Source organism: Mustelus asterias, unplaced genomic scaffold (assembly GCF_964213995.1).
Source record: "Mustelus asterias unplaced genomic scaffold, sMusAst1.hap1.1 HAP1_SCAFFOLD_410, whole genome shotgun sequence".
Classification (NCBI taxonomy): Eukaryota; Metazoa; Chordata; class Chondrichthyes; order Carcharhiniformes; family Triakidae; genus Mustelus; species Mustelus asterias.
The window spans coordinates 306306-332431 of NW_027590365.1; the positions used below are offsets into that span (position 1 = coordinate 306306).

General features: G+C 45.6%; 1 protein-coding gene across 1 annotated transcript; it reads right to left on the bottom strand.

The window, feature by feature from the left end:
• Nucleotides 1–809: 809 nt before the first annotated feature.
• Nucleotides 810–24588, bottom strand: LOC144486606 (uncharacterized). The gene is made up of 2 exons (XM_078204654.1): nucleotides 23013–24588; nucleotides 810–1823 (listed from the first exon to the last, which is right to left on the bottom strand). Exons 1-2 carry the CDS (start codon nucleotides 23541–23543, stop codon nucleotides 810–812), a joined length of 1545 nt encoding a protein of 514 aa, XP_078060780.1. The 5' UTR covers nucleotides 23544–24588.
• Between the last annotated feature and the right edge of the window lie 1538 nt (nucleotides 24589–26126).

The window sequence follows — 26126 nt, forward strand, 5'->3', positions numbered from 1 at the left end:
AATACTCCCACAAGAGACCTCACACCTTTACCATTTCTTATCTTGACCCAAACCGATCCTTCATCCTGATCTTTCAGGCTAAGGTGGTAGCTCTGTACTGAACTAATGTCATCGTTAATTAATGGGAGAGATCCTATCACCTTTTCCTAGCTTCCTGCCATTCCATTATGTCAAATACCCTTCAATATTTAGATCCCAGCCTAGGTCACCTTTCAACTAAGTCTCTGTAATGTCTATCAGGACACACACATTTATCTCTATCCGCGCTGACAATTCATCCTTTTTGTTATAAATGCTGTGTGCATTTTCAGAGATTCAATAATCTAATAGGGATTTAATGTGAAACCTCTTTACCAGCGAGTGGTGAGACTGTAGAACTCACTATTACAGCGAGTGGTTGAGGTGAACAGCATGAATACATTGAAGGGGAAGCTGGATACATACCTGAGGGAGAAAGGAATAGAAGGATATGCTGATGGGGGGAGATGACGAGGGGGAGGCTCATGTGGAGCATAAATACTGACACAGACCAATTGAGCCAACTGGCCTGGCCCTGTGCTGTAGACTCAATGGAACAGAGACAAATGTATTTATTTTAGATCTACCTGTAGCGTTAGGAAAAACACTATTTACTATCCAGAATAAAATAAATATCTTTCATCAGCTTTTGTAGATCATTTCAGTGGAAATGTGCTCTCCCAGGCTCAAAGAACATCAGCCCACTGGAAGCAAAGTCATGAGACCGGCCAGTCCAGCAGAAAGAAACCGTCCGACCCTCCCACTTCACCTACTGTCAGAATGAACGTGGTTCAGTTCTGGGTGTGATTAATAGCAGCAATAACAGCAGAATCCAATGCTTGTAATCGTTTGTGAATTCGCTGGTGTCTCAGCAGGTGGGATGATCGTGTGAATCCCTTTCCACATTCATTGCAGGCAAACAGCCTCTCCCCAGTGTGAAGTCGCTGGTGCGTCAGCAGGTTAGATAATCGATTGAATCCCTTCTGACACACAAAGCAGTTAAATGGCCTCTCCCCAGTGTGAACTCGCTGGTGTGAAATAAAGTTGGACGAATCACTGAATCCCTTGCCACACATTGAGCAGGTGAACGGCCTCTCCCCGGTGTGGACTCGCTGGTGTGTCTGCAGACTGGATGCCTGACTAAATCCCTTTCCACACAGAAAGCAGGTGAATGGCCTCTCCCCAGTGTGAGTTCGCTGGTGTGAAAATAGGTTGGATGAATCACTGAATCCTTTACCACACTCAAAGCAGGTGAAGGAAGCCTCCCCAGTGTGAAGTTGCTGGTGTCTCAGCAGGTTGGCGGAGTTACTGAATCCCTTCTCACACACACAGCAGGGAAATGGCCTCTCTCCGGTGTGAACTCGCTGGTGTGAATACAGGTTGGATGACTGAGCAAATCCTTTACCACACATGGAGCAGATAAATGGCCTCTCCCCAGTGTGAACTCTCTGGTGTGTCTGCAGTGTGGATGAATCGCTGAATCCCTTCTCACACACGGGGCAAGTGAATGGCCTCTCTCCATTGTGAACTCGCTGGTGTATCAGCAAGTGCGATGACTGAGTGAATCCCTTCCCACAATCAGAGCAGGTGAATGGCTTCTCCCCGGTGTGAACTCGCTGGTGTGTCAGCAAGATCGATAACCGAGTGAATCCTTTCCCACAATTGGAGCAGGTGAATGGCCTCTCCCCGGTGTGACTGCGTCGATGAATTTCCAGCACTGATGGGGAACGGAATGACTTTTCACAGTCCTCACATTTCCATGCTTTTTCCATGATCTGAGTGTCTTTCTGTCTCTCCTGCAGTTTTCACAATATGTGCACTGGAACACCGTCACTCGGGTTGCACGGGCCTCGATGCTTTTCTGTTCACACCAATGGTTCACCCAACTCAAGCAGATAAACGTTTCTTCTTCCAGATTCAAACCGATGACATTCAGCTCCCATGAATTGAGTGAATGTTAGATCTTGACATTTCTATCAGCAAATCATCTCCTTCTAATATCCTGTAACAAGAATTTACAAAAGTCATCACTGTCAGAACAAGATAGAAATTCAGATCAGACAATTCTAGTTCCTGTGGAACATTGCAAAGGATGTCAATGTCTTTAAGAGAGAGAGAAACCTGGGCCAACCTTTCCAGAGTCTGCAGCCTCCCTGGATTCACTTTCTTTCCCTTCAGTTGCTGCAAGTCCCCAATTTCCCCCAGAATGAGAAAAGAAATGGAAAGGGGGAAACATTGATTTCCTCCCAGATGTTGCCCAGAGGAGGGAGTTTGAGTCTGAATCTGAATCAATCGAGCTTCCGCATTGTGACGTCACAATGGAGCCCTGCCTGAATCAGCAGAAACTGATAGCCAGGTTCCGCACACACAAGGACGGCCTCAACCGGGATATTGGGTTTATGTCACACTATTTCACATAAATATTTCTGCTTTTTTCCTCCTGAGTCTTTATCATGCGATCCTAGAATCAGAATTTATGTCACACTATTTGTAACTCCCACAGTTGCCTGGACCTGCAGAGTTTCACTGGCTGTCTTGTCTGGAGACAATACACATCTTTTTAGCCTGTCTTGATGCTCTCCCCACTCCCATTGTTTTGTTTCTTAAAGACTGGATTTGTTGTAAGTATTCGCATTCCAACCATTATTCATGTAAATTGAGTCTGTGTCTTATAAGTTCTGTTTGTGAACAGAATTCCCACTCACCTGAAGAAGGGGCTCAGAGCCTCGAAAGCTTGTGTGGCTTTTGCTACCAAATAAACCTGTTGGACTTTAACCTGGTGTTGTTAAACTTCTTACTGTGTTTACCCCAGTCCAACGCCGGCATCTCCACATCATGAATCAGCCAACAGGAATCAGTCTCTTCCACAATGACGTCATGGGGTGCCAGTGCGCAGGCCCGGGCGCGCGGACACGGAAGTCCCGCCCCCACCCATTGTTCCCCTCCCCCTGCACCTCCTCCAGCCAAGGTTTCCAGGCAACCGGCTGGCGGCTCCGGCCAGAGCGAGAAGCCTCTTGGTGATCACCCCCTCCCCCCGGCCAGGGACTGCGCATGTCCAGTGGAGAGGCGACACTGCGCATGAGCGGGGCAGCCCGCCTTCTGACCTTCGTGCTGAGGTGTTGACCAATGGGAAAAGACCGGAAGGACTCTGGTCCTTCAGCCAATCGGGCTTTGTGATACTCAGATTGAGGTGCACAACAGACTGAAACTTCCTCCTGTCTCTACCATTTGTGAGTGAAACACTTTCTTTCATCCCCCTTTCCATTTCTTTTCTCATTCTGGGGGTAATTGGGGACTTGCAGCAACTGAAGGGAGAGGAAGTGAATCCAGGGAGGCTGCAGATTCTGGAAAGGTTGCCCCAGGTCTCTCTCTCTTCAAGACATTGACATCCTTTCGCTCTCTCAGTCTGACACATTTATTTGTCTGGGTAAAAGGATGGTCTCTTTCCTAATGTTCACAATTAAAGAGATGGTTTAGAACATAGAACATAGAACATTACAGCGCAGAACAGGCCCTTCGGCCCACGATGTTGCACCGACCAGTTAAAAAAAAAACTGTGACCCTCCAACCTAAACCAATTTCTTTTCGTCCATGAACCTATCTACGGATCTCTTAAACGCCCCCAAACTAGGCGCATTTACTACTGATGCTGGCAGGGCATTCCAATCCCTCACCACCCTCTGGGTAAAGAACCTACCCCTGACATCGGTTCTATAACTACCCCCCCTCAATTTAAAGCCATGCCCCCTCGTGCTGGATTTCTCCATCAGAGGAAAAAGGCTATCACTATCCACCCTATCTAAACCTCTAATCATCTTATATGTTTCAATAAGATCCCCTCTTAGCCGCCGCCTTTCCAGCGAAAACAATCCCAAATCCCTCAGCCTCTCCTCATAGGATCTCCCCTCCATACCAGGCAACATCCTGGTAAACCTCCTCTGCACCCTCTCCAAAGCCTCCACATCCTTCCTGTAATGTGGGGACCAGAACTGCACACAGTACTCCAAGTGCGGCCGCACCAGAGTTGTGTACAGTTGCAACATAACGCTACGACTCCTAAATTCAATCCCCCTACCAATAAACGCCAAGACACCATATGCCTTCTTAACAACCTTATCTACTTGATTCCCAACTTTCAGGGATCTATGCACACATACACCTAGATCCCTCTGCTCCTCCACACTATTCAAAGTCCTCCCGTTAGCCCTATACTCAACACATCTGTTATTCCTACCAAAGTGAATTACCTCACACTTCTCCGCATTAAACTCCATCCGCCACCTCTCGGCCCAACTTTGCAACCTGTCTAAGTCTTCCTGCAAACTACGACACCCTTCCTCACTGTCTACCACACCACCGACTTTGGTGTCATCAGCAAATTTGCTAATCCACCCAACTATACCCTCATCCAGATCATTAATAAATATTACAAACAGCAGTGGCCCCAAAACAGATCCCTGAGGTACACCACTTGTAACCGCACTCCATGATGAATATTTACTATCAACCACCACCCTCTGTTTCCTATCCGCTAGCCAATTCCTGATCCAATTTCCTAGATCACCCCCAATCCCATACATCTGCATTTTCTGCAGAAGCCTACCATGGTGAACCTTATCAAACGCCTTACTAAAATCCATATATACCACGTCCACTGCCTTGCCCCCATCCACCTCCTTGGTCACTTTCTCAAAAAACTCAATAAGGTTAGTAAGGCACGACCTACCTGCCACAAAACCATGCTGACTATCACCTATCACTTTCTCCAGGATAGGCTGACATTTAAATTAAGATAGGACAGAGATACGTCTAGTCTTGTAATATGGTACAGATTAGATATATTATTTGTAACAAAATACATTAATTATTTCTAATCTTGTATTATCCTACTGTAGCTACAATATGCATTTCCAGTCAGCGTCATTACGACACAAGGTGTCCATTCAGTAATTTGAGCCTATGCTAACACTCTGTAGGACAATCCAGTCACTCCCATTCCTTCTCTACATCCCCAGTCCCCCTACAGGTTATTTCCTTCAAGTGCCCCCCCCCCCCAATTTCATTCTGAAATTATTCACCTTCTCTGCTTCCATCAAGCTGGTAGGCAGAGAGTTTCAGGTCAGCAACACTAGCTGTCGAAATAAAATACTCCCTCACAGCCCTATGTATCTCTAATCATGTAATAGAGAACTGTATAATTATACATCATAGTGTTATTGGGTATGTATTAAATACAGCAGAATGTGAATAGAGAGTGTGTGGTCCAGATATTTACGGCCTTCGATAAATGAGAGAGGAATGAATGTTCCTTCGCAATTAAAATTCTGTTCTGAATTTCTAACCTGTACTGTCACTGATAACGTTTGTAAACTCTTTTACAATATATTAGGGGAGGAGATATCGCAGACAGAACTCTCAAAGCAGATAGCACATCAGGATCTGACAGAGTCACTCCATTCATCGGGAGCTGAATATCATCAATCTTGAATCTAAAAGGAGAAATGTTTGTCCTTTTTGTCTGCTGTGAAAGATTTTAACATCAGTGTGACTGGAACAGTACAGAGAATGATACCTGAGTGAGAGTGTACAATGCAGTGACTGTGAAAGGATCTTTAATCAGTTACATTGGCTGAAGCAACATCACACCATTCACAGCAGGGAGAGACTGCACACTGGTTGTATGTGTGAACGAGGCTTCAACTGATTGTCAAACCTGGAGAGACACAAGGACATTGACACCATGGAGAAACCATGGAAATGTGGGGATTGTGGGAAACGTTTTTGTTGCCCGAGTCACCTGGAAATTCATCGACGTTGTCACACAGGGGAAAGGCCGTTCACCTGCCCTGTTTGTGGGAAGGGATTCAGTAATTCATCCATTTTACAGACACACCAGTGAATTCACACTGGAGAGAGACCATTTGTCTGTCCTAATTGTGGGAAGGGATTCACCCAGTTATCCCACCTGCAGTCACACCAGCGAATTCACACTGGGGAGCGACCATTCACTTGCTCTGTGTGTGGGAAGGAATTCAGTAATTCATCCATCCTGCGGACGCACAAACGAGTTCACACTGGGGAGAAGCCATTCTCCTGTTCTGAATGTGAGAAGCAATTCAGTCATTCGTCTGACCTCAGGAAACACGAGCGAGTTCATGCCGGGCTGAGGCCGTTCATCTGCTCCCAATGCAGGAAGCGATTCAGTGATTCATCTGACCTGAGGAGACACCAGCGAGTTCACACTGGGGAGAGGCCGTTCACCTGCTCTGATTGTGGGAAGGGATTCACTCAATTATCGAACATGCGGACACACCAGCGAGTTCACAAGTGATTACAGGTGTTGGATTCTGCTGTTAATCACACTCAGGACAGAACCATGTTCATTCTGACAGTTTGGGAAGTGGGAGGGTCGGAGGGTTTCTTTCTGCTGGACTGGCCGGTCTCACAACTTTGCTTCCAGTGGGCTAAATTTCTTTGAGCCTGAGAGAGTACATTTCCACCGAAAGGATTCACAAATGCTGTTGAAAAACATTTATTTTATCCTCGGTGGTAAATAATGTTTTTCCCATCACTACAGGTAGATCGAAAGTAAATACAGAAAGAACTGGAAAAACACAGCAGGTCTGGCAGCATCCGTGGAGAGAGAAACAGAGTTAACGTTTCATGTCCAATGTAACTCTACCTCAGAACTAAAGAGAGGGAGAAATGTGATGGGTTTGATTCTGGTGAGAAATGGAGGAGGGTCAGGTGGAACAAAATGGAAAGTTAGGGATTGGTTAGAGGTCGGATGAGAATAAATGACAAAAACATCCTGGAACAAAAGGCAAAGGGAGAGGTAATGGTTGTGGTAAAGGAACTGTTTGGGAGAATGAACTCAGAAGAATCATTCAACACTTAAGCCTGATTGAATCGACAAACAGTTAATTGAGTATTTATTCTGGGGATGAAGGGGATGACAAATGAGGAGAGATTAAGCAGTTTGGACTATACTCGCTGGAGTTTAGAAGGATGAGCGGGATCTAATCGAAGGACATAAAATGTTAAAAGCGATTGATAAAGTAAATGTAGAGCAAATGTTTCCTCTTATGGGACAATCTAGAACAAGAGGTCACAGGTATAGGTTGCGAGGCTATAGATTTAAAACTGAGATGAGGAGCTTCTCAGAGGATGGTGAATTTGTGGAACTCGCTGCCACATAGCGAGGTGGTGTCTGAATCATTGAATTGTTTCAAGAGGAAGATAGACATATTTCTGATAAAAAGAAAGGGAAAGATGGATATGGGGAACAGGTGGGGAAGTGGATTTGAGACCAGGGAGAGATCAGCCATGATCTGATTGAAAGGCGGAGCAGGCTCGAAGGGCTGAACTTGCCTCCTTCTGCTCCTAATTTTGGTCCCCTTACTTGCGAAAGGATTGGCCTTGGAGGGAGTGCAGAGAAGGTTCACCAGGTTGATACCGGAGTTGAGGGGTGTAAATTATGAGGAGAGATTGAGCAGATTGGGTTTGTACTCGTTGGAGTTTAGAAGGTTGAGGGGTGATCGTACAGAGGCATATAAAATAATGAAGGGGCTGGATAGGGTAGAAGTGGAGAGATTCTTTCCACTTAGAAAGGAAGCTGGAACTTGAGGGCACAGCCTCAAAATAAAGGGGGGTCAGTTTAGAACAGAGTTGAGGAGGAACTTCTTCTCTCAGAGGTGGTGAATCTCTGGAATTCTCTGCCCACTGAAGTGGTGGAGGCTATCTCGTTGAATATGTTTAAATCACGGAGAGATGGATTCCTGATCGGTAAGGGAATTAGGGGTTATAGGGACCAGGCGGGTAAGTGGAACTGATCCACTTCAGATCAGCCATGATCGTATTGAATGGCGGGGCAGGCTCGAGGGGCTAGATGCCTACTCCTGCTCCTATTTCTTATGTTCTTATGTTCTTATAAGCTGCAGGAAAGGATGTCCCGAGGCATGGTACCTTGGGGAGACAATGCAGATGTTACGACAACGGATGAATGAACACCGCTCGACAATCACCAGGCAGGAGTGTTCTCTTCCTGTCGGGAAACACTTCAGCAGTCACGGGCACTCAGCCTCTGATCTTCGGGTAAGCGTTCTCCAAGGCAGCCTTCACAATACACGATAACGCAGAATCGCTGCGCAAAAACTGATAGCCAAGTTCCGCACACGAGGACGGCCTAAACCGGGATCTTGGGTTCATGTCACACTATCTGTAACCCCCACGACTTGCCTGGACTTGCAAAATCTCAGTAACTGTCCTGGCTGGAGACAATACACATCTCTTTAACCTGTGCTTAACCCTCTCTCCACTCACATTGTCTATACCTGTAAAGACTTGATTACCTGTAAAGACTCGCATTCCAACCATCATCTTGTAAATTGAGTCTGTCTCGATGTATGCCTTGTTTGTGAACAGAACTCTTCACTCACCTGAAGAAGAAGGAACACTCCGAAATCTTGTGCTACCAAATAAACCTGTTGGACTTTAACCTGGTGTTGTCAGACTTCTTACTGGGTTCAATCGCACAGTCACTGGTTCCTCTCTCTGTCCCTGATGCTGATTATTCACTCTTTTACAGAATGATACAGCACAAATAGAAACCATTTGGCTCATTATGTCTGTACTGGCTCTCTGGAAGATCTATCCAATTAATTCCACAGCCAGAACAATGTATATCTGCTGTAGTATTCTGAGGCCTGAATGGAAAAAGTTTTCCAGTCGGATAGTTCTCAGACACAATCAGCCCTGTGGAAAGATTGATTGCCTAATTCATTGAGAAGATATAAAGTGCCCATTAAGCAGATAAAGTGCCTGGCAGAGTTTAATTGTATATTTCTGCAGACCCCAAATACTGCAGTGACATTATCCTAAAGGGCCAATGGTTGAATTATGGAATTACAAAGAAAAAGCATTCACGTCCTGAATCTTCATAATTATTACTTGGCTGGGATGTTTCAGTATGAAAGAATCCTACGTCTCAGTCAGGCAAAAGCGGTCATGTCCAATGGACCTGTTAAAGACAAATAACTATTACATTGCACTGGGGTTTATGCGATCAGGTGTTGGTTTTATGAACAAGGTTTGTATCAGAGTGGAGCTGTGTGTTTGATTCTCCACAACAATTGTAGTATCCTTACTAAATATCCACCACAATCGCAACAGTTAGCCCAGAACTCTGAGGTTATTGCGGTCACAGCCCTTCAAACTGTTACCGATATAATCACCAAATATTCTGAAAGCTACGTTGGTTGTAATTCCCTCAGAAAACCTACCCCTCTGGGGGAGGAAACACAGCTTCTCCACAGCAGAAAGGAAACCACTGCTCACCACTCCAAACTCTGAATGATTGGGAATGTTACTGGATGTCCAGGACAAATTGCTATTTGCCAGGTGAAGGTAGATCAGCAGCAGGAGTTAGTGAAGAGTGACGGTAATAACCAAGCAGACTGACTCACCAGGAAAGCTGCTCGAGAGGAGATTCCATGGGATCCACCCAAAACACAATCATTGGGACTGGTACGACAGACTCCAGTTAAATGTCATTTAAAAACTTGTCAGGACACTGACCTAAGATGACTGTGGGTAAAAAGGGTTGGCACCATAGAGAAAACTTTCCCTCATCATTCACAGCAAGTAAGGACTCACTCATCTGACACAATGAAGTTTTCTTTCACAAATATGGTTTAACTTTGACTTCAGTCACAACTCGATGGCTTAGAAAGGAATGAGTATATTTGATGGATCAAAGCAAGGCGTATTTCTTGTTTTTTGACTCCTCAATATTATACAACATGATCATACTATCAGTGGCTGAGGATGTATCAGAATGTCCATCAGCACCTGAAGCTGTGCCTCATGTGTTCAAACTAATCAGATTCTGCAAAATGCATTGTCCCAATTAACACATTCCACATTATTGATGTTCCCTGGGAAACACTGCAGCTTGATTATACAGGCCCACTCTCCACACTAAGAGGAGGAGACTGGTAGATCCTGCTAATTACAGGTATGTTTACCTGGTGGATTGAAACCTTTCCTGTTTGTAAAAATGATGCAGACACAATAGCTAAAATCCTGGATGAGGCTTCCTGAAATGGATGGAGAATGACAATAGTTCTCATTTCACAGCAGAAATAGTGTAATCGCTCTCCAAAAGGAAAAATCCAGAAGAATAATTTTGAAAAAAAGTTGATTAATTTCATATTTATCCAGTTGAGTTAGGATGGTTATTACTGTCAGAAACAAAACCTGACTCTCAGAATGAACATTGTTCAGTCCAACTGGGTGGCATGGTGGCACTGTGGCTAGCACTGCTGCCTCACAGCATCAGGGACTGGGTGCGATTCCCGGTTTGGGTCACTGTCTTGTGGAGTCAGCACGTTCTCCCCGTGTCTGCGTAGGTTTCCTCCGGGTGCTCTGGTTTCCTCCCACATTCCAAAAGATGTGCTGGTTCGGTGCATTGCCCATGCTAAATTCTCCCAAATTCAGTGTACCTGAACAGGCAAATTTAGCAACCATACCTTCAATTCCTTCATCTGAGTCATTTATATAAATGGTAAAAAGGTTGAGGTCCCAGCATTGACCCGTGGCCCACCACTCATCACATCCAGTCAACTAGAAAAAGACCCATTTATGCCAATCCTGTTTCCTGTTAACTACCCAATCTCCTTTCCGTGCCAATATGTTACCATTCCCCCCGCCCCACTAGGAGCTTTTATTTTCCACAATATCCTTTGATGTGATAGCTTATAAATGCATTCTGGAAATCTCAGTACATTCACCTTTCTGCACCTTTGGTTCCCGTTTATCCACAGCACATGTGACTCATTCAAAGAACTGAGAAAATAGGTTGAATATGATTTCCCTTTCTCAAAACCACGTTGACTCTTCTTCATGGCCTGATTTTATCTCACTGCCATGCTGTAACGTATTTAATAATAGCTTCTAACATTTTTCCTCTGGCATGTTAAGTTAACTGTCCTGTAGTTTCCTGCTTTTTGTCTCTCTCCTTCTTTGAATAAAGGAGCTGCATTTGCTACTTTCTAATCTAATGGAACTTCCACCAAAACCGGGGAATTTTGGAAAATTAAAACAATGCATCAACTATCTCACCAGTCATTTCTACCCCTCTTCAGCTAAAGAACAGCCATGTGGCCTCGAAATGTCAACTCTGTTTCTCCCTCCACAGGTACTGCCAGACCTGCTGAGTCTTTCCAGCATTTTCTGTTTTTATTTCAGATTTTCAGTATCTGCAATACTTTGCTTTTATCTGACGAGCTGCTTCTTTTCAGAGCCGAGAATGAAGTCCATCAGGGTCCGGGATTTGTCAGCCGACAGCTCCAACTATTTGCTCAGTACCACTTCATAAGTGACAGCAGTTTTCCTGGGTTCCTCTCTCCCTTCCACACCCTGATGAGATATTACTTCTATCCTCGATACTATCGGGTAGAGTACTAAACTATAGTGAAGACTGATACAAAGTACCTGTTGAATTCATCTGCCATCTCCTCACTTTCCATTATTAATTCCCCAGAGTCACTTTCTCTTGGACCAACATTCACTTGGATAACTCTTTTTATTTAAATATCCAGAGAAATGTTTACAGAACAAAGAGAATTACAGCACAGGAACAGGCCCTTCTGCCCTCCATGGTCCTGCACCGACCATGCTGCCTGACTGAACTAAAACCTCCTACCCTTCCAGGGACCATATCCCTCTATTCCCATCCTATTCATGTAAAGTCAAGACGCCCCTTAAAACTCACTACCGTATCCACTTCCACTACCTCCCCCGGCAACGAGTTCCAGGCACCCACTACTCTCTGTGTAAAAAATCTGCCTCGTACATCTCCTTTAAATCTTGCCCCGCACACCTTAAACCTGTGCCCCCTAGTAATTGACTCTTCCACCTTAGGAAAAAACTTCTGACTATCCACTCTGTCCATGACTCTCATAATCTTGTAGACTTCTATCAGGTCGCCCCTCAACCTCCGTCATTCCAGTGAGAACAAACCAAGTTTCTCCAACCTCTCCTCATAGCTAATGCCCTCCATACCAGGCAACATCCTGGTAAATCTTTTCTGTACCCCCTCCAAAGCCTCCACATCCTTCTGGTAGTGTGGCGACCAGAATTGAACACTATATTCCAAGTGCGGCCTAACTAAGGTTCTATAAAGCTGCAACATGACTTGCCAATTTTTAAACTCAATACCCCGGCCGATGAAGGCAAGCATGCCGTATGCCTTCTTGACTACCTTCTCCACCTGCATTGCCACTTTCAATGACCTGTGTACCTGTATACCCAGATCCCTTTGCCCATCAATACTCTTAAGGGTTCTGCCATTTACTGTATATTTCCTATCTGTATTAGACCTTCCAAAATGCATTACCTCACATTTGTCCGGATTAAACTTCATCTGCCATTTCTCCGCCCAAGTCTCCAACTGATCTATATCCTGCTGTATCCTCTGATGGTCCTCATCGCTATCTGCAAATCCACCAACCTTTGTGTCGTCCGCAAACTTACTAATCAATCCAGTTACATTTTCCTCCAAATCATTTATATATATTACAAACAGCAAAGGTCCCAGCACTGATCCCTGAGGAACACCACTTGTCACAGCCCTCTATTCAGAAACACTTCCACTGCTACCCTCTGTCTTCTTTGACCGAGCCAGTTTTGTATTCACCTCGCTAGCTCACCTCTGATCCCATGCGACTTCACTTTCTGCACCAGTCTGCCGTGAGGGACCTTGTCAAAGGCCTTACTGAAGTCCATGTAGACACCATCCACTGCCCTACCCTCATCAATCATCTTCATCACTTCCTCGAAAAACTCGATCAAGTTCGAAAAATATTCACATCGTGAATATTTTTAATAACTCTAATACAAGTCAGTTCCTTTTGAAGGGCTCTCCCCTGTTTCCTCTATCCTCACCTCCAACAACAAGTGTGAGGAGCTCATGGAAGTACTTTGTCACTAAGATTGAGATAATCCAATCAGCTGTCTCTGTTGCTTTGCTCCATTCCATTAGCCCAATGGGCCAAACTGTCTCTAAACATCCCTCTTGTCTGAGCCCCGAACTCCCACTTTTCTCCATCCAGTCTCCACACACACCAGTGGGTTCATACTGAAGAGAGAGGATTTAAATGCTGAGACTGTGACAGGAGCTTTAAAAACCCACATTCACTGATTGTTCACCAGTGTATTCAGTCCGTTCCACTCCACTCATCTGCTCTCAGTGCAGGGAGAGGTTCAAGCGATTGTCCATCCTGCAGCAACAGCAGAGAGTTCACACCAGGGAGAGGTCATTCACCTGCTCCATGTGTGGGAAGCAATTCACTGATTCATTCGTTTTGTTAACACACCAGTGAGTTCACACTGATGGAATGTGTTTCAAATGTCTGGATTGTGGGAAATGTTTTAAAATTTCTATGAATCTGATGTGCTATCAGCAGGTTCACACTGACAGCAGACCATCCAGAGTCTCTCACTATGGGACTGGGTTCAGCTGGACATGTGAACTCAGTGTCCACCAGTGCACTCACTCTGGGAGAGGCTGTTCACTTGCTCCATGTTTAGCAAGAGATTTACTCAGTCATCCCACTTCACTGCACATCAACTTGTTCACACTGATAAGGAACTTTTTCAAACTTCTGACTGTGAGCAGAGATTTAAATGCAAAATGTATCTGCTGATACACAAACACATTCACAGGCTGTTCACCTGCTCCATGTGAGAAGAGATTCATTCGGTTACCTCACATTCTGACACACCAGCAAGTTCATAAGTTACTACAGGGGCTGGATTCTGCTGTTATTGCTGCTGCTGTGAATCACATTCAGGACTGGACTATGTTCATTCTGATATTTGGAGTTTGTTTCTGATTATGTTAATAATCCCTGTAACTGGACTGGAGTTTAATATTCTAAATAAATGTGAAATAAAACAGTGATATTTGAATACATAGTTGCAGATGTTCGTCTTTCCCAGCTGAATGTTTAACATTGCCGGCTGGAGCTCAGAAGGGGCAATCTGGGGGAGGTTCACACAGCAGGAACAGAACTGCAGTCTGTTCCTGCCATAGGGTCACACTGAGAGGGACAAACAGCACTTTGGACTTTCTCATCTCTCTTCACTGACAGCAAAGTGGGTTAATCCTGAGGTGTGTAAGAAATGTGTCCCAACTGCTCTTTTCTATAGTCCAGAGCTCCTAAACATGGAACAGAAGACTCTTTTATAACTATGTTTCGAGTCAGGTGAACAATTGTGAAAGAAAATCAAAATATTACAGATGCTGGAAATCGGAAATAAAAACAAAGCAGGTTTGGTAGCATCTCTGCAGAAACAGAGCTAATGTTTTGGAACTGAAGAGTCATATTGGACTGGAAACATTGACTCTGTCTTTACAAATACCGTCACAGCTGCCGAGAGTTTGCAACAATTTTGAACAACGGTGAAGGCTGGAAACATGCTGTCAAATCAAAGTTTAGTGTGAAACTGGGACGTGTTCCTGACTGAAAGTGAAAGAGCAAGTTTAAATTCCCAGACTGACAAATGATTGTGCACACTATTTCAAGGAAGGTGTTAATTAATTTAAAATAAGCCTGTTTAAATATATTTTCATAGAAAATAGGAACAGGAGTAAGCCATTCTCGGCCAGGCCAGTCATTATGATCATGGACCACAAAAGATGTATTTGTATTTGACAACATCAAGTGGCAATGGCGGTGCCATTACCCAGCGTGCACCGAGAGGGTGACGATACCCTATCTTCAATACTGGAGATCATTGCGCAGACTCAGTGCCTCTCTGACTGGAGCATGCGCAGTGCGGTGTAGGCAGTGGTCGGATGGGGTGGTGTCGGAGCAGCAGGGAGAGTAGAAACTGATTGGAGACACCGGGTGAGTGAGGTTAAATGGAGCCTGAGAGTCAAAAGGGAGGACTCATAAGCACCCGGTATAGGAAGCGGAGCTTTCATAAACATCGGATATTAGCTTCAAACCACAAATAAGACGCCCGAGGCCCTGCCTGACCGATTTTGCAGCCTCCATCTTTCGAGAACAATGGGCAGCGTGACCGCCATATTTATTGGGGGCAATGGACAGCAGGGCGGTGGCCATCTTTATAGGGGGCAATGGGCAACAGGGCGCATGTGCAGCCGCCACCTCGATTGGAGGCAGTGGGCATTGATTCCAGAAGTTAGTTCCTGGCCTCCAGAATTGGTCTCTTTTTCATTAAGCCACAGAAACATTGAATTATTACACTACAGAAAATGACTAACCCATCATGCATTTGCTGGTTCTCTACAAGGGAATCAGCTCATCCCACTACCCTGTCTTTTCACTAACAAGACCAACAGAAAATATTTCCCATCCCCAAAACGGGCGGCACGGTAGCACAGTGGTTAGCACTGCTGCTTCACAGCTCCAGGGACCTGGGTTCGATTCCTGGCTTGGGTCACTGTCTGTGCGGAGTTTGCACATTCTCCTCGTGTCTGTGTGGGTTTCCTCTGGGTGTTCTGGTTTCCTTCCACAGTCCAAAGATGTGCCGGTTAGGTTGATTGGCTATGCTAAAATAAAATTGCCCCTGAGTGTCCTGGGATGCGTAGATTAGAGGGATTAGCGGGTAAAATATGTAGGGATATGGGGGTAGGGCCTGGGTGGGATTGTGGTTGGTGCAGACTCGATGGGCCGAATGGCCTCTTTCTGCACTGTAGGGTTTCTCTGAAATTACCTGTGGAGAAGATTATGTTTTATCTTCTGGAACAGCTGCAGTCCATGTGGTGAAGGTGCTCCCCTTTAGGTCAAGAGTTACAGGCTATTCACCCAGTGATGATGAAGGGACAGTGATACATCTCCAAATCAATAATTACAATGTGTATTTATACAGCATCTTTCATGTACTGGAGCATTCTGAGGCGTTTCTCAGGTGTGTTATAAAGCAACATTTGACATAGAGTCATGTGAGCAGACATGAGGGTGGATGGGTAAAGGCTTGGTTAAAGAGGTAGTTTTAATGAGTATCTTAAAGGGGGGGGGGAAGGATGATACAGAGGGGGAGCAGTTTAGGGGGAAATTCCAAAGATTATGGCCTTGGTAACTGGGAGTGCGGACACGTATGATGGAGTGATTAAAACTGTGAATGCTGAGGAAGCCGGAATGAAAGGAATGCAGAGATATTGGAGGGTTGTGAGGCGAGAGGAGATTACAGAGATAGGGAGGGGTGAAACCATGGAGGTACTTGAGAACAAGGATGAGAAATTTAAAATGTTGATTCATAAACAGGAGCCTTTGTAGCACAGGGGTGGTGGGTGAACAAGATTTGGAATGAGTAAACACGTGGGCAGCAGAATTGTGATGACCTCAAGTTAATAGACAGGTTGAGTGAGGGAGACCGGCCAGGGATGTGTTAGAATGATTAAGTCTAATGGTAACAAGCACTCAGATCCTGCATGGATCAGCTGGTGGGGCTATTCGCAGACATCATCAACCTCTCTTTACAACAATCTGAGGTCCCTATCTGCTTCAAGAAGATGACCATCATCTCAGTACGAAAGAAAAGCCAAGCAGCGTGCCTTAATGGCTCTCGTCCGGTGGGTCTAACATCCATCATTATGAAGTGCTTCAAAAGGTTAGCCTCTCGGACTGCCTGGATCCAATACAGTTCGCCTACCGCCCAACAAGTCCACAGCAGATGCCAATTCCCTGGCCCTGCACTCAACCCTGGAACATCGAGATTACAAAGACAGCGATGTCAGACTCCTATTTATTGACTACAGTTCAGCCTTCAACATCATTATTCCCACGAAACTCATCTCCAAACTCCGTGGCCTGGGCTCGGCTCCTCCCTCTGCGACTAGATGCTGAACTTCCTAACCCACAGACCACAATCAGTAAGGATAGGCAACAACACCTCCTCCACGATCATCCTCAACACCGATGCCCCACAAGGCTGTGTTCTCAGCTCTTACTATACTCCTTATACACCTATGATTGTGTGGCCAAATTTCCCTCCAACTCGATTTTCAGGTTTGCTGGTGACACCACCGTAGTGGGTCGTATCTCCAACAACGACGAGACAGAGTACAAGAATGAGATAGAGAATCTGGTGAACTGGTGCGGTAACAATAATCTCCCCCTCATTGTAAACAGAAATGAAGGAGATTGCCATCGACATAAGGAAACATAGTGGAGAACGTGTCCTGTCTACATCAACGGGGATGAAGTAGAAATGGTCGAAAGCTTCATGTTTTCAGGTGCCCAGATCATTAACAACCTGTCCTGGTCCCCCCAAGTCAACACTATAGTTAAGAAAGCCCACCAACATCTCTACTTTCTCAGAAGATGAAGGAAAATCTCACGGGATCCAGGGTGAGGGAGCTAAATGGATACAAAATTGGCTTGATGACAGAAGCCAGAGGGTAGTTGTCGAGGGTTGTTTTTCAAACTGGAGACCTGTGACCAGCGGAGTGCCTCAGGGATCGGTGCTGGGTCCACTGTTATTTGTCATTTATATGAATGATTTGGATGAGAATATAGGAGGCATGGTTAGTAAGTTTGCAGATGACACCAAGATTGGTGGCATAGTGGATAGTGAAGAAGGTTATCTCTGATTGCAACGGGATCTTGATCAATTGGGTCAGTGAGCCGACGAATGGCAGATGGAGTTTAATTTAGATAAATGCGACGTATTGCATTTTGGTAGATTGAACCAGGGCAGGACTTACTCAGTTAATGGTAGGCCATTGGGGAGAGTTACAGAACAAAGAGATTTAGGGGTACAGGTTCATAGCTCATTGACAGTGGAGTCACAGGTGGACAGAGTGGTGAAGAAGGCATTCAGCATTCTTGGTTTCATTGGTCAGAACATTGAATACAGGAGTTGTTGAAGTTGTACAAGACATTGGTAAGGCCACACTTGGAATACTGTGTTCAGTTCTGGTCACCCTATTATAGAAAGGATATTATTAAACTAGGAGAGTGCAGAAGAGATTTACTGGGATGCTACCGGGACTTGATGGATTGAGTTGTAAGGAGAGGCTGGATAGACTGGGACTTTTTTTCTCTGGAGCATAGAAGGCTGAGGGGTGATCTTATAGAGGTCTATAAAATAATGAGAGGCATAGATGAGCTAGATAGTCAATATCTTTTCCCAAAGGTAGGGGAGTCTAAAACCTGAGGGCATGGGTTTAAGGTGAGAGGGGAGAGATACAAAAGGATCCAGAGGGGCAAAGTGTCTGGAACAAGCTGCCAGAGGTAGTAGTAGAGGTGGGTACAATTTTGTCTTTTAAAAAACGTTTAGACAGTTACATGGGTAAGATGGGGAAAGAGGGATAAGGGCCAAATGTGAGCAATTGGGACGAGCTTAGGGTTTTTTTAAAAAAGTGCAGCATGGACAAGTTGGGCCGAAGGGCCTGTTTCCATGCTGTAAACCTCTATGACTTTATGAAATTTGGCATGTTAGCTATGACTCGCACCAACTTTTACAGATGCACCATAGAAAGCATTAGCATCAGCTTGGTAAGGCTCCTGCTCGGCCCAAAGACTGCAAGGAACTACAGAATGTCGTGAATGTAGCCCAATCCATCACTCAAACCAGCCTCCCATCCATTGACTCTGTCTACACTTCCTGCTGCCTTGCTAAAGCAGCCAGTATAATTAAGGACTCCATGCACCCCGGACATTCTCTCTTCCACCTTCTTACGTCAGGAAAAAGATACAAAAGTCTGAGGTCACATACCAACTGACTCGAGGACAGCTTCTTCCCTGCTGCCATCAGACTTTTGAATGGACCTACGTTGCATTAAGTTGATCTTTCTCTACACCCTAGCTATGACTGTAGCACTACAGTCTCATTTCCTTCTCTATAAATGGTATGCTTTGTCTGTATAGCACGCAGGAAACAATACTTTTCACTGTATACTAATGCATGTGACAATAATAAATCAAATCAACTCAAAACAAAGGAATGGGTGACGGTTTCAGCAGCAGATGAACTGAGAGGAGACTGGAGTTGGGTGATGTTACTGAGGTGGAACTGGTCTTGGTAATGATGTGGATTTGTGGTCAGATTCTCAGGTTGGGTGAAATATTTTGCTCTGGTTGTGAACAGTCTGGCTCAGTCTCAGACAGTTTCCGAGGAGAGGGATGGAGTCAATGGGTAGAATTTGTAGCAGAGAGCGGTGACAATAACTGCAGTTTTCCCAGGATTAAAATGGAGGAAAATTCTAGCCCAGAGCTGGAGAGATCTTTCAGGGAATCAAAGGATTCGGGGAGGGGGTGGGAAATTGGCGCTAAAACCAGCTCAGTTTCACAACCTGCCTTTCTGTTTTTGTGAGTTCTCTCTCACTCCCTTTTTTCTGTTTTAAATCAGTTTCACAGGGCGTTAGAAGGGAAAGATTTGCAGTCAGGGAAACTGAAACCAAACATCACATCAGGGTCTGAATATCATCGGGTTTTTAACATGCAAGAAAACAGCAATGTTCACAGTGTAGATAAACCGTGGAAATCTGGGGACTGTGAGCAGGGATTCAGATCCCTGTCTGAGCTGGAAACTCATCAGCCCTGTCACACTGGGGAGAGGCCATTCACCTGCCCTGAGTGTGCGAAGGGATTCACTTGGTCATCCAACCTGTTGAGGCACCAGCGTGTTCATAATGCGCAGAAGCCATTCACCTGTCCTGAGTGTGGGAAGGGATTCACTCGATCATCTGGGCTGCAACAACACCACCGAGTTCACACTGGGGAGAGGCCATTCACCTGCTCCAAGTGTGGGAAGGGATTTACTGATTCATCCACTCTGCTGAAACATCAGCAAGTTCACACTGATGAGAGACCATTTAAATGCCTGGACTGTGGGAAGTGCTATAAAAGTTCTCAGAACCTAATGCGACATCAGCTTGTTCACACTGACGAGAGACCCTTCAGATGCTCTCACTGCGAGACTGGGTTCAGACAATCATCTGAACTCACTGCACATCAGCGAATTCACACTGGGGAGAAGCCATTCATCTGTTTCAAATGTGGGAAGAGATTCACTCGATCATCAGGGCTTCTACAACACCATCGAGTTCACACAGGGGAGAGAACATTCACCTGCTCCAAATGTGGGAAGGGATTCAGCGATTCGTCCACTCTGCTGAAACACCAGCAAGTTCACACTGACGAGAGACCTTTTAAATGTGCTGACTGTGAGAAATGCTATAAAGGTTCTGTGGACCTGATGCGCCATCAGCTTGTTCACACTGACGAGAGACCGTTCAGGTGCTCTCACTGCGGGACTGGGTTTAGACAATTATGTCAACTGACTGCACACCAGCGGGTTCACACTGGGGAGAAGCCATTCATCTGTTTGCAGTGTGAGAAAAGATTCACTCAATCAGCCACCCTGCAGAGACACCAGCGAATTCACACTGGGGAGAGACCATTCACCTGCTTCGTGTGTGGGAAGAGATTCACTCGCTCATCCACCCTGATGAGTCACCAGCGAGTTCACGAATAATCAGTGACTGGATTTTACTGTAAATCACATCCAGGAATGAATTCTGTTCATTGACGTCCATTTTTTTAAACGGGTGAAGTGAGTGGTAATTAGAAAAGGAGACAGAATGGCTGTGTGAATTTAAACTCTGAGGATTTTTTATGCATTTGTGGGACATGGGCGTCACTGCATGGCCGGCATTTATTGCCCATCCCTAGTTACCATCGAACTGAGTGGCTCACTGGGCCATTTCAGAGGGCAGTTGACAGTCAGTCACATTGCTATGGCTCTGGAGTCACATGTAGGCCAGACCAGGTAAGGACAGCAGATTTCCTTCCCCAAACGGACATTCATGGGGTGGCACAGTGGTTAACACTGTTGCCTCACAGCGCCAGGGACCCGGGTTCGATTCCCGGCTTGGGTCACTGTCTGTGTGGAGTTTGCATGTTCTCTGCGTGGGTTTCCTCCGGGTGCTCCGGTTTCCTCCCACAGTCTGAAAGACATGCTGGTTCGGTGCATTGACTCGAACAAATGCCGGAGTGTGGCAACCAGGGGAATTTCACAGTAACTTCACTGCACTGTTAATGTAAGCCTACTTGTGACTAATAAATAAACTTTACTTTTTGCTTTACTGAACCAAATGGTTTTTTTCTGACAATTAACAATGGTTTCATGGTCAGCAGTAGATTCTTAATTCTGATTTTTTTTTATTGAATTCAATTATTTTTATTGAATTAAATGTACGAGGCAAGTTTTCTTTTACAAAGAGTGGCAGGTGCCTGGAACTCGCTGCTGGGGGAGGTAGTGGAAGCAGATATGATAGTGACTTTTAAGGGACACTGGACAAATGCATGAATAAGATGGGAATAGAGGGATATGGTCCCCAGAGGCCTTTTTAGTTCAGACGGGCAGCATAATCAGTGCAGGCTTGGAGGGCCAAAGAGCCTGTTCATGTGCTATAATTTTCTTTTTTCTTGTTCTTTGTTCAAATTACACCACTTGCTGTGGTGGGATTTGAACCCGGTCCCCAGAACATTAGCTGAGTTTATGGATTAAGTCCAGGGATAATACCATTGGGCCATCACCTCCCATCTGGAACAAAACTGTTTTCACCACTAAGGCTCTGCTGTGATGTAATAGTCTCTATGACATCATCGCAGCAGGACTGGATGACATCATCAGAGTCCATTGTTTCTGAATGATCCACATCAATAACAACAGGAAATACTCATCAAGCTGAGCACATTATCTAGGCTGACACTGCAGTCTGACATTGAGGGACTGCTGCACTCTGACACACACTGTCCTTCACATGGAGCTTGTGGCGCTCTGGCCACAACCTTCCAATCCTTATAGAGTCATAGTGACAAAGGACAGAGAATGTAAATGTTACATCCCTGTTCAAAAACACAGCAATTACAGAACAATCAGTTTAACATCAGCGGTGGGGAAAAGCCAATAATCTGGGACACAATCAACTGACACTTGGAAAAGTATGGATTATAATTTCCAGTATTTTCTGTTTTTAAATACTGAAAACTTCCCTGGATCTCAAGGCTGAGAGAGACATTCTGGAAGGTATAGGGAGCTGGGACTTGTCCATGATGAGAAACAATACTTTTCACTTTATGCTAATACATGTGACAATAATAAATCAAATTTTAAAAAATCAGTGTAACTCGAGGTCTGAGACTGAAATAATCTGGAGTTAAAAGGAGAAAAGAACCAAAGAACAGAAGTCAGTAACAGGACATCAATTAATCTCTTATCCTCGAGAAATCAAGGATTTAACACACCGTGTGTTTGAAACAAAGCTGATTTATTTAACAGATGTCAGAATATTAAATTCCAGGTCAGTTAGAGGTTAACATCTCAAGAAATAAATGTTAATTGTCTGATTGAAGATGGTCGAGAGGAGATTGATACAGGTACTCAAGATCCTGAGGAGTTGGGCAGGTGAAATAGTGAGAAAATGTTCCCACCAAGAGAACATCAAGAACTAGAGGGCACAGACCTACCTTAATGGGGAAAACAGAGTCAAAGTGATGTGAGGAAAATTATTTTCACCTAGTGGGTGGTTGGAGTCTGGAATAAACTTCCTGTGAAGGCAGTGGAGGCAGGTTTGATCAAGGTACTCAAAAGAGAATTGGATTGTTATCTGAAAAGAAAGAGTGTGCAAGGTTACAGGGGAATGGCAGAGGAATGGGATTCGGCTCTTTCAGTGCGCCAGTGCAGATTTGATGGGCTGAATGGCCTCTTTCTGTACTGTAAAGAATCTGTGATGAGAGTTCCTGAATGATGCAGAAAGATCACAGACAGTGGTTCTTAACAGGAAACTGCAACCCCAAAAACACACACAGCTCTAGATCGAGAATATTCACCTGCAGCCCACCTACAGGGATTATTAACATCAGCAGAAACAAACCTCAAATGTCAATGAATGTGGCTCACTCCTGGATGTGATTAACAGCAGCAGCTACAGCAGAATCCACTCCCTGCACTCACTCGTGAAGTCGCTGGTGTGTCACCAGGTGGGAGGAGGTAGTGAATCCCTTCCCACACTCTGAGCAGGTGAATGGTCTCTCCCCAGTGTGAAGTCGCTGATGAGCTTTGAGGCTGGATGAATGTCTGAAGCTCTTTCCACAGTCAGTGCAGCTGAACGGCCTCTCCTCAGTGTGAACTCGCTGGTGTGTCACAAGGTTGGATGAATTAATGAATCGCTTCCCACACACGGAGCAGGTGAACGGCCTCTCCCCAGTGTGAACTCTCCTGTGTAATTGTAGGTTATACATCTGGACGAATCTCTTCCCACACACAGAGCAAGTGTATGGTCTCTCTCCAGTGTGAACTCGCTGGTGTAATGTTAGGCAGGATGATTGAGTAAATTCCTTCCAACACACGGGACACGTGAAGGGTCTCTCCCCTGTGTGGGTGCGTCGATGAGTTTCCAGTTTGGATGGGCAAGTGAATGCTTTCCCACAGTCCCCACATATCCACGGTTTCTCTAAGGTGTCAGTATCATCATGTCTCTCCATATTGAGTGATTAGTTGGAGCCTCGTCCACACAAAGAACACATGCACAGATTCACATTGCTATGAATGGTGTGATGTTTTCTCAGGCTGTGTAACTGGTTAAAGCTCTTTCCACAGTCAGTTCACTGGAAAACTCTCACTCGGGTGTGTGTCTGTCTCAGTGCTTTTCCAGTCACACTGATGTTTGAAATCTTTTCCCGCACTCCACATTCAAAGGCTGATCGTGTTCAGGTGCTGGTGAATTGAGCGACTGTTAAATCTTGATTCAATTTTTCTGACTGTAAATCTTCCCCATCAAATATCCTGCAAAAGAAGAAGTTTACAAAACTACTGTCAGTCCAGGATAGAAATTCTGATCAGACAAGTCTAATTTCTAAGGAACAACTTTTCTGCTCTTGTTCCCCAAAACAGTAAATCTGTCCCATACACTCTCCCTCTTCCCTGAGCAGAGGGCGGCATGGTGGCGCAGTGGTTAGCCCTGTGCCTCACAGCCCCAGTGACCCGATTTGATTCCCAGCTTGGGTCACTGTCTGTGTGGAGTTTGCATGTTCTCCCGTGTCTGCATGGGTTTCCTGCAGGTGCTCTGGTTTCCTCCCACAGTCCAAACATGTGCGGGTTAGATAGATTGGCTATGCTAAATTACCCCAGAGTGTCAAGGGGGCTAGCTAGGATAAATGCATGTGGTAATGGGGATAGGGCCTGGGTGGGATTGTGGTCAGTGCAGACTCAATGGGCCAAATGGCCTCCCTCTGCATTGTAGAATTCTATGAGATCCAAATGAAATGCGTATTTTTCATGCATTCTTACAACTAATTTGTACAAATCACTCCAAGGCCTGTTCCTCTCTATCTCTGGAATCACCTCTAACACTGTGCTGATTCTGGTTTCCTGCACATTCCCTATTTTAATCACTCCACCATTAGTGACTCGACCTTCAGTGCACAAGGATGACTTCTCAAAGAATTCCTACAGTGCAGAAGGAAACCATTTAGCCCATCAAGTCTACACTGACTCTGAATATTTTACCCCTGATCTGTACCCCACTAATCCCCCTTACCCGCACATCTTTGGACACGAAGGGGCAATAGAGCATGGCCAATTCCCCTAAACGTCACATCTTTGGGCGGTGGGAGGAAACCGGAGCACCCAGAGGAAACCCACACAGTCACAGGGATAACATGCAAACTCCGCACAGACAGTGACCCAAGGCTGGGATCGAACCTGGGTCCCTGGAGCTGTGAGGCAGCAGTGCTAACCACGCTGATATTAATGGTGTTATATAAATAGAAGTTGTTGTTGGCTGTAACCCTAACTTCCGGTTTTACAACAACACATCGATTTTGTTATGAAATCAAACTCTGATTTTTTTTGTCCCCTGTGGGTTATTCATTTGGTTTCACCCTCAACAAATACGGTGCCTGCGCATGCGTTGTTCCAATTTACCTCAATAAAGATGGCGGATGCGCATGCGCTTTGCAGTACACGGACCTTTATAAAGATGGCGGATTTGAACTCCGGCCTGAAACCATCAGAAGGTCTGAGGAATTTGCTTCGCAAATTGAGGGACTGTGGCCGACACCGGGTGTTTATAAAGCCTCACCATCCACCCGCAAACTCCATTTATGTTTCCGGTTTTATTTCAGGCTCTGGATCTGCACTCGGTCTTTGTAAAAATCTCCTTATAAAACCCGCTCGCTCGAGCTCCTTACCGTCTGCCGCAGGCACTGCGCATGCTCCAGCTCCAACCAGGATGGGGCCGTTAACCTGGGCCTGTTCCCGGGAGGGAGAAGCCCCGCAGCTGCAAACCAGGGAGCTGACAATGATTCTGAACGGTTTGCGGATCCTCCCCAATCTCCAACCGCCGGCTCCAGCGCTTCACCCGGTGCTGAAATATTTGCTCCAGCCCCGCCCCTCATTCACTCTGATTGGTTGGAGGACCAGCCGCTCCCGCTCGGTCCTCCAGCCCCGCCCCCTCTTCCTATTGGTCCGGAGCTGCCGTCAATCAGCCCCCGGGCATTGTGATGTGGAGCATGCGCAGTGTCATTGCTGTCCTTGGCGCTTGTTTGTCCCGGAGAAGCGGAGTCAGCGTTAGGCGGTGGCTGGGAGGATTTGGAAACACTTTGTGGATCCGCAAACCCTTCAGAATCATTGTCAGCTCCCTGGTTTGCAGCTGCGGGGCTTCTCCCTCCCTCCCGGGAACAGGCCCAGGTTAACGGCCCCATCCTGGCTCAGCCACTGGAGGATGGTTCACATCAGAGGATGGGGGAGGGGGACAATAAATAAGAGGTTACACTTTGGCCTCAAATCAATGAGGACTCTGATCTCTGGGAAGGAAGGAAACCCTGGGAGGTGGGCGGGGAGGATTCACAAACACCCGCTGGAGGCCCCAACACCCCCAATCAGACCCATTGGTTTTATTGTCAGTCTGCAGACAGGAGCTGGAGAACTGAACCCAGTAAGAAGTTTAACAACACCAGGTTAAAGTCCAACAGGTTTATTTGGTAGCAAAAGCCACACAAGCTTTCGAGGCTCTGAGCCCCTTCTTCAGGTGAGTGGGAATTCTGTTCACAAACAGAACTTATAAG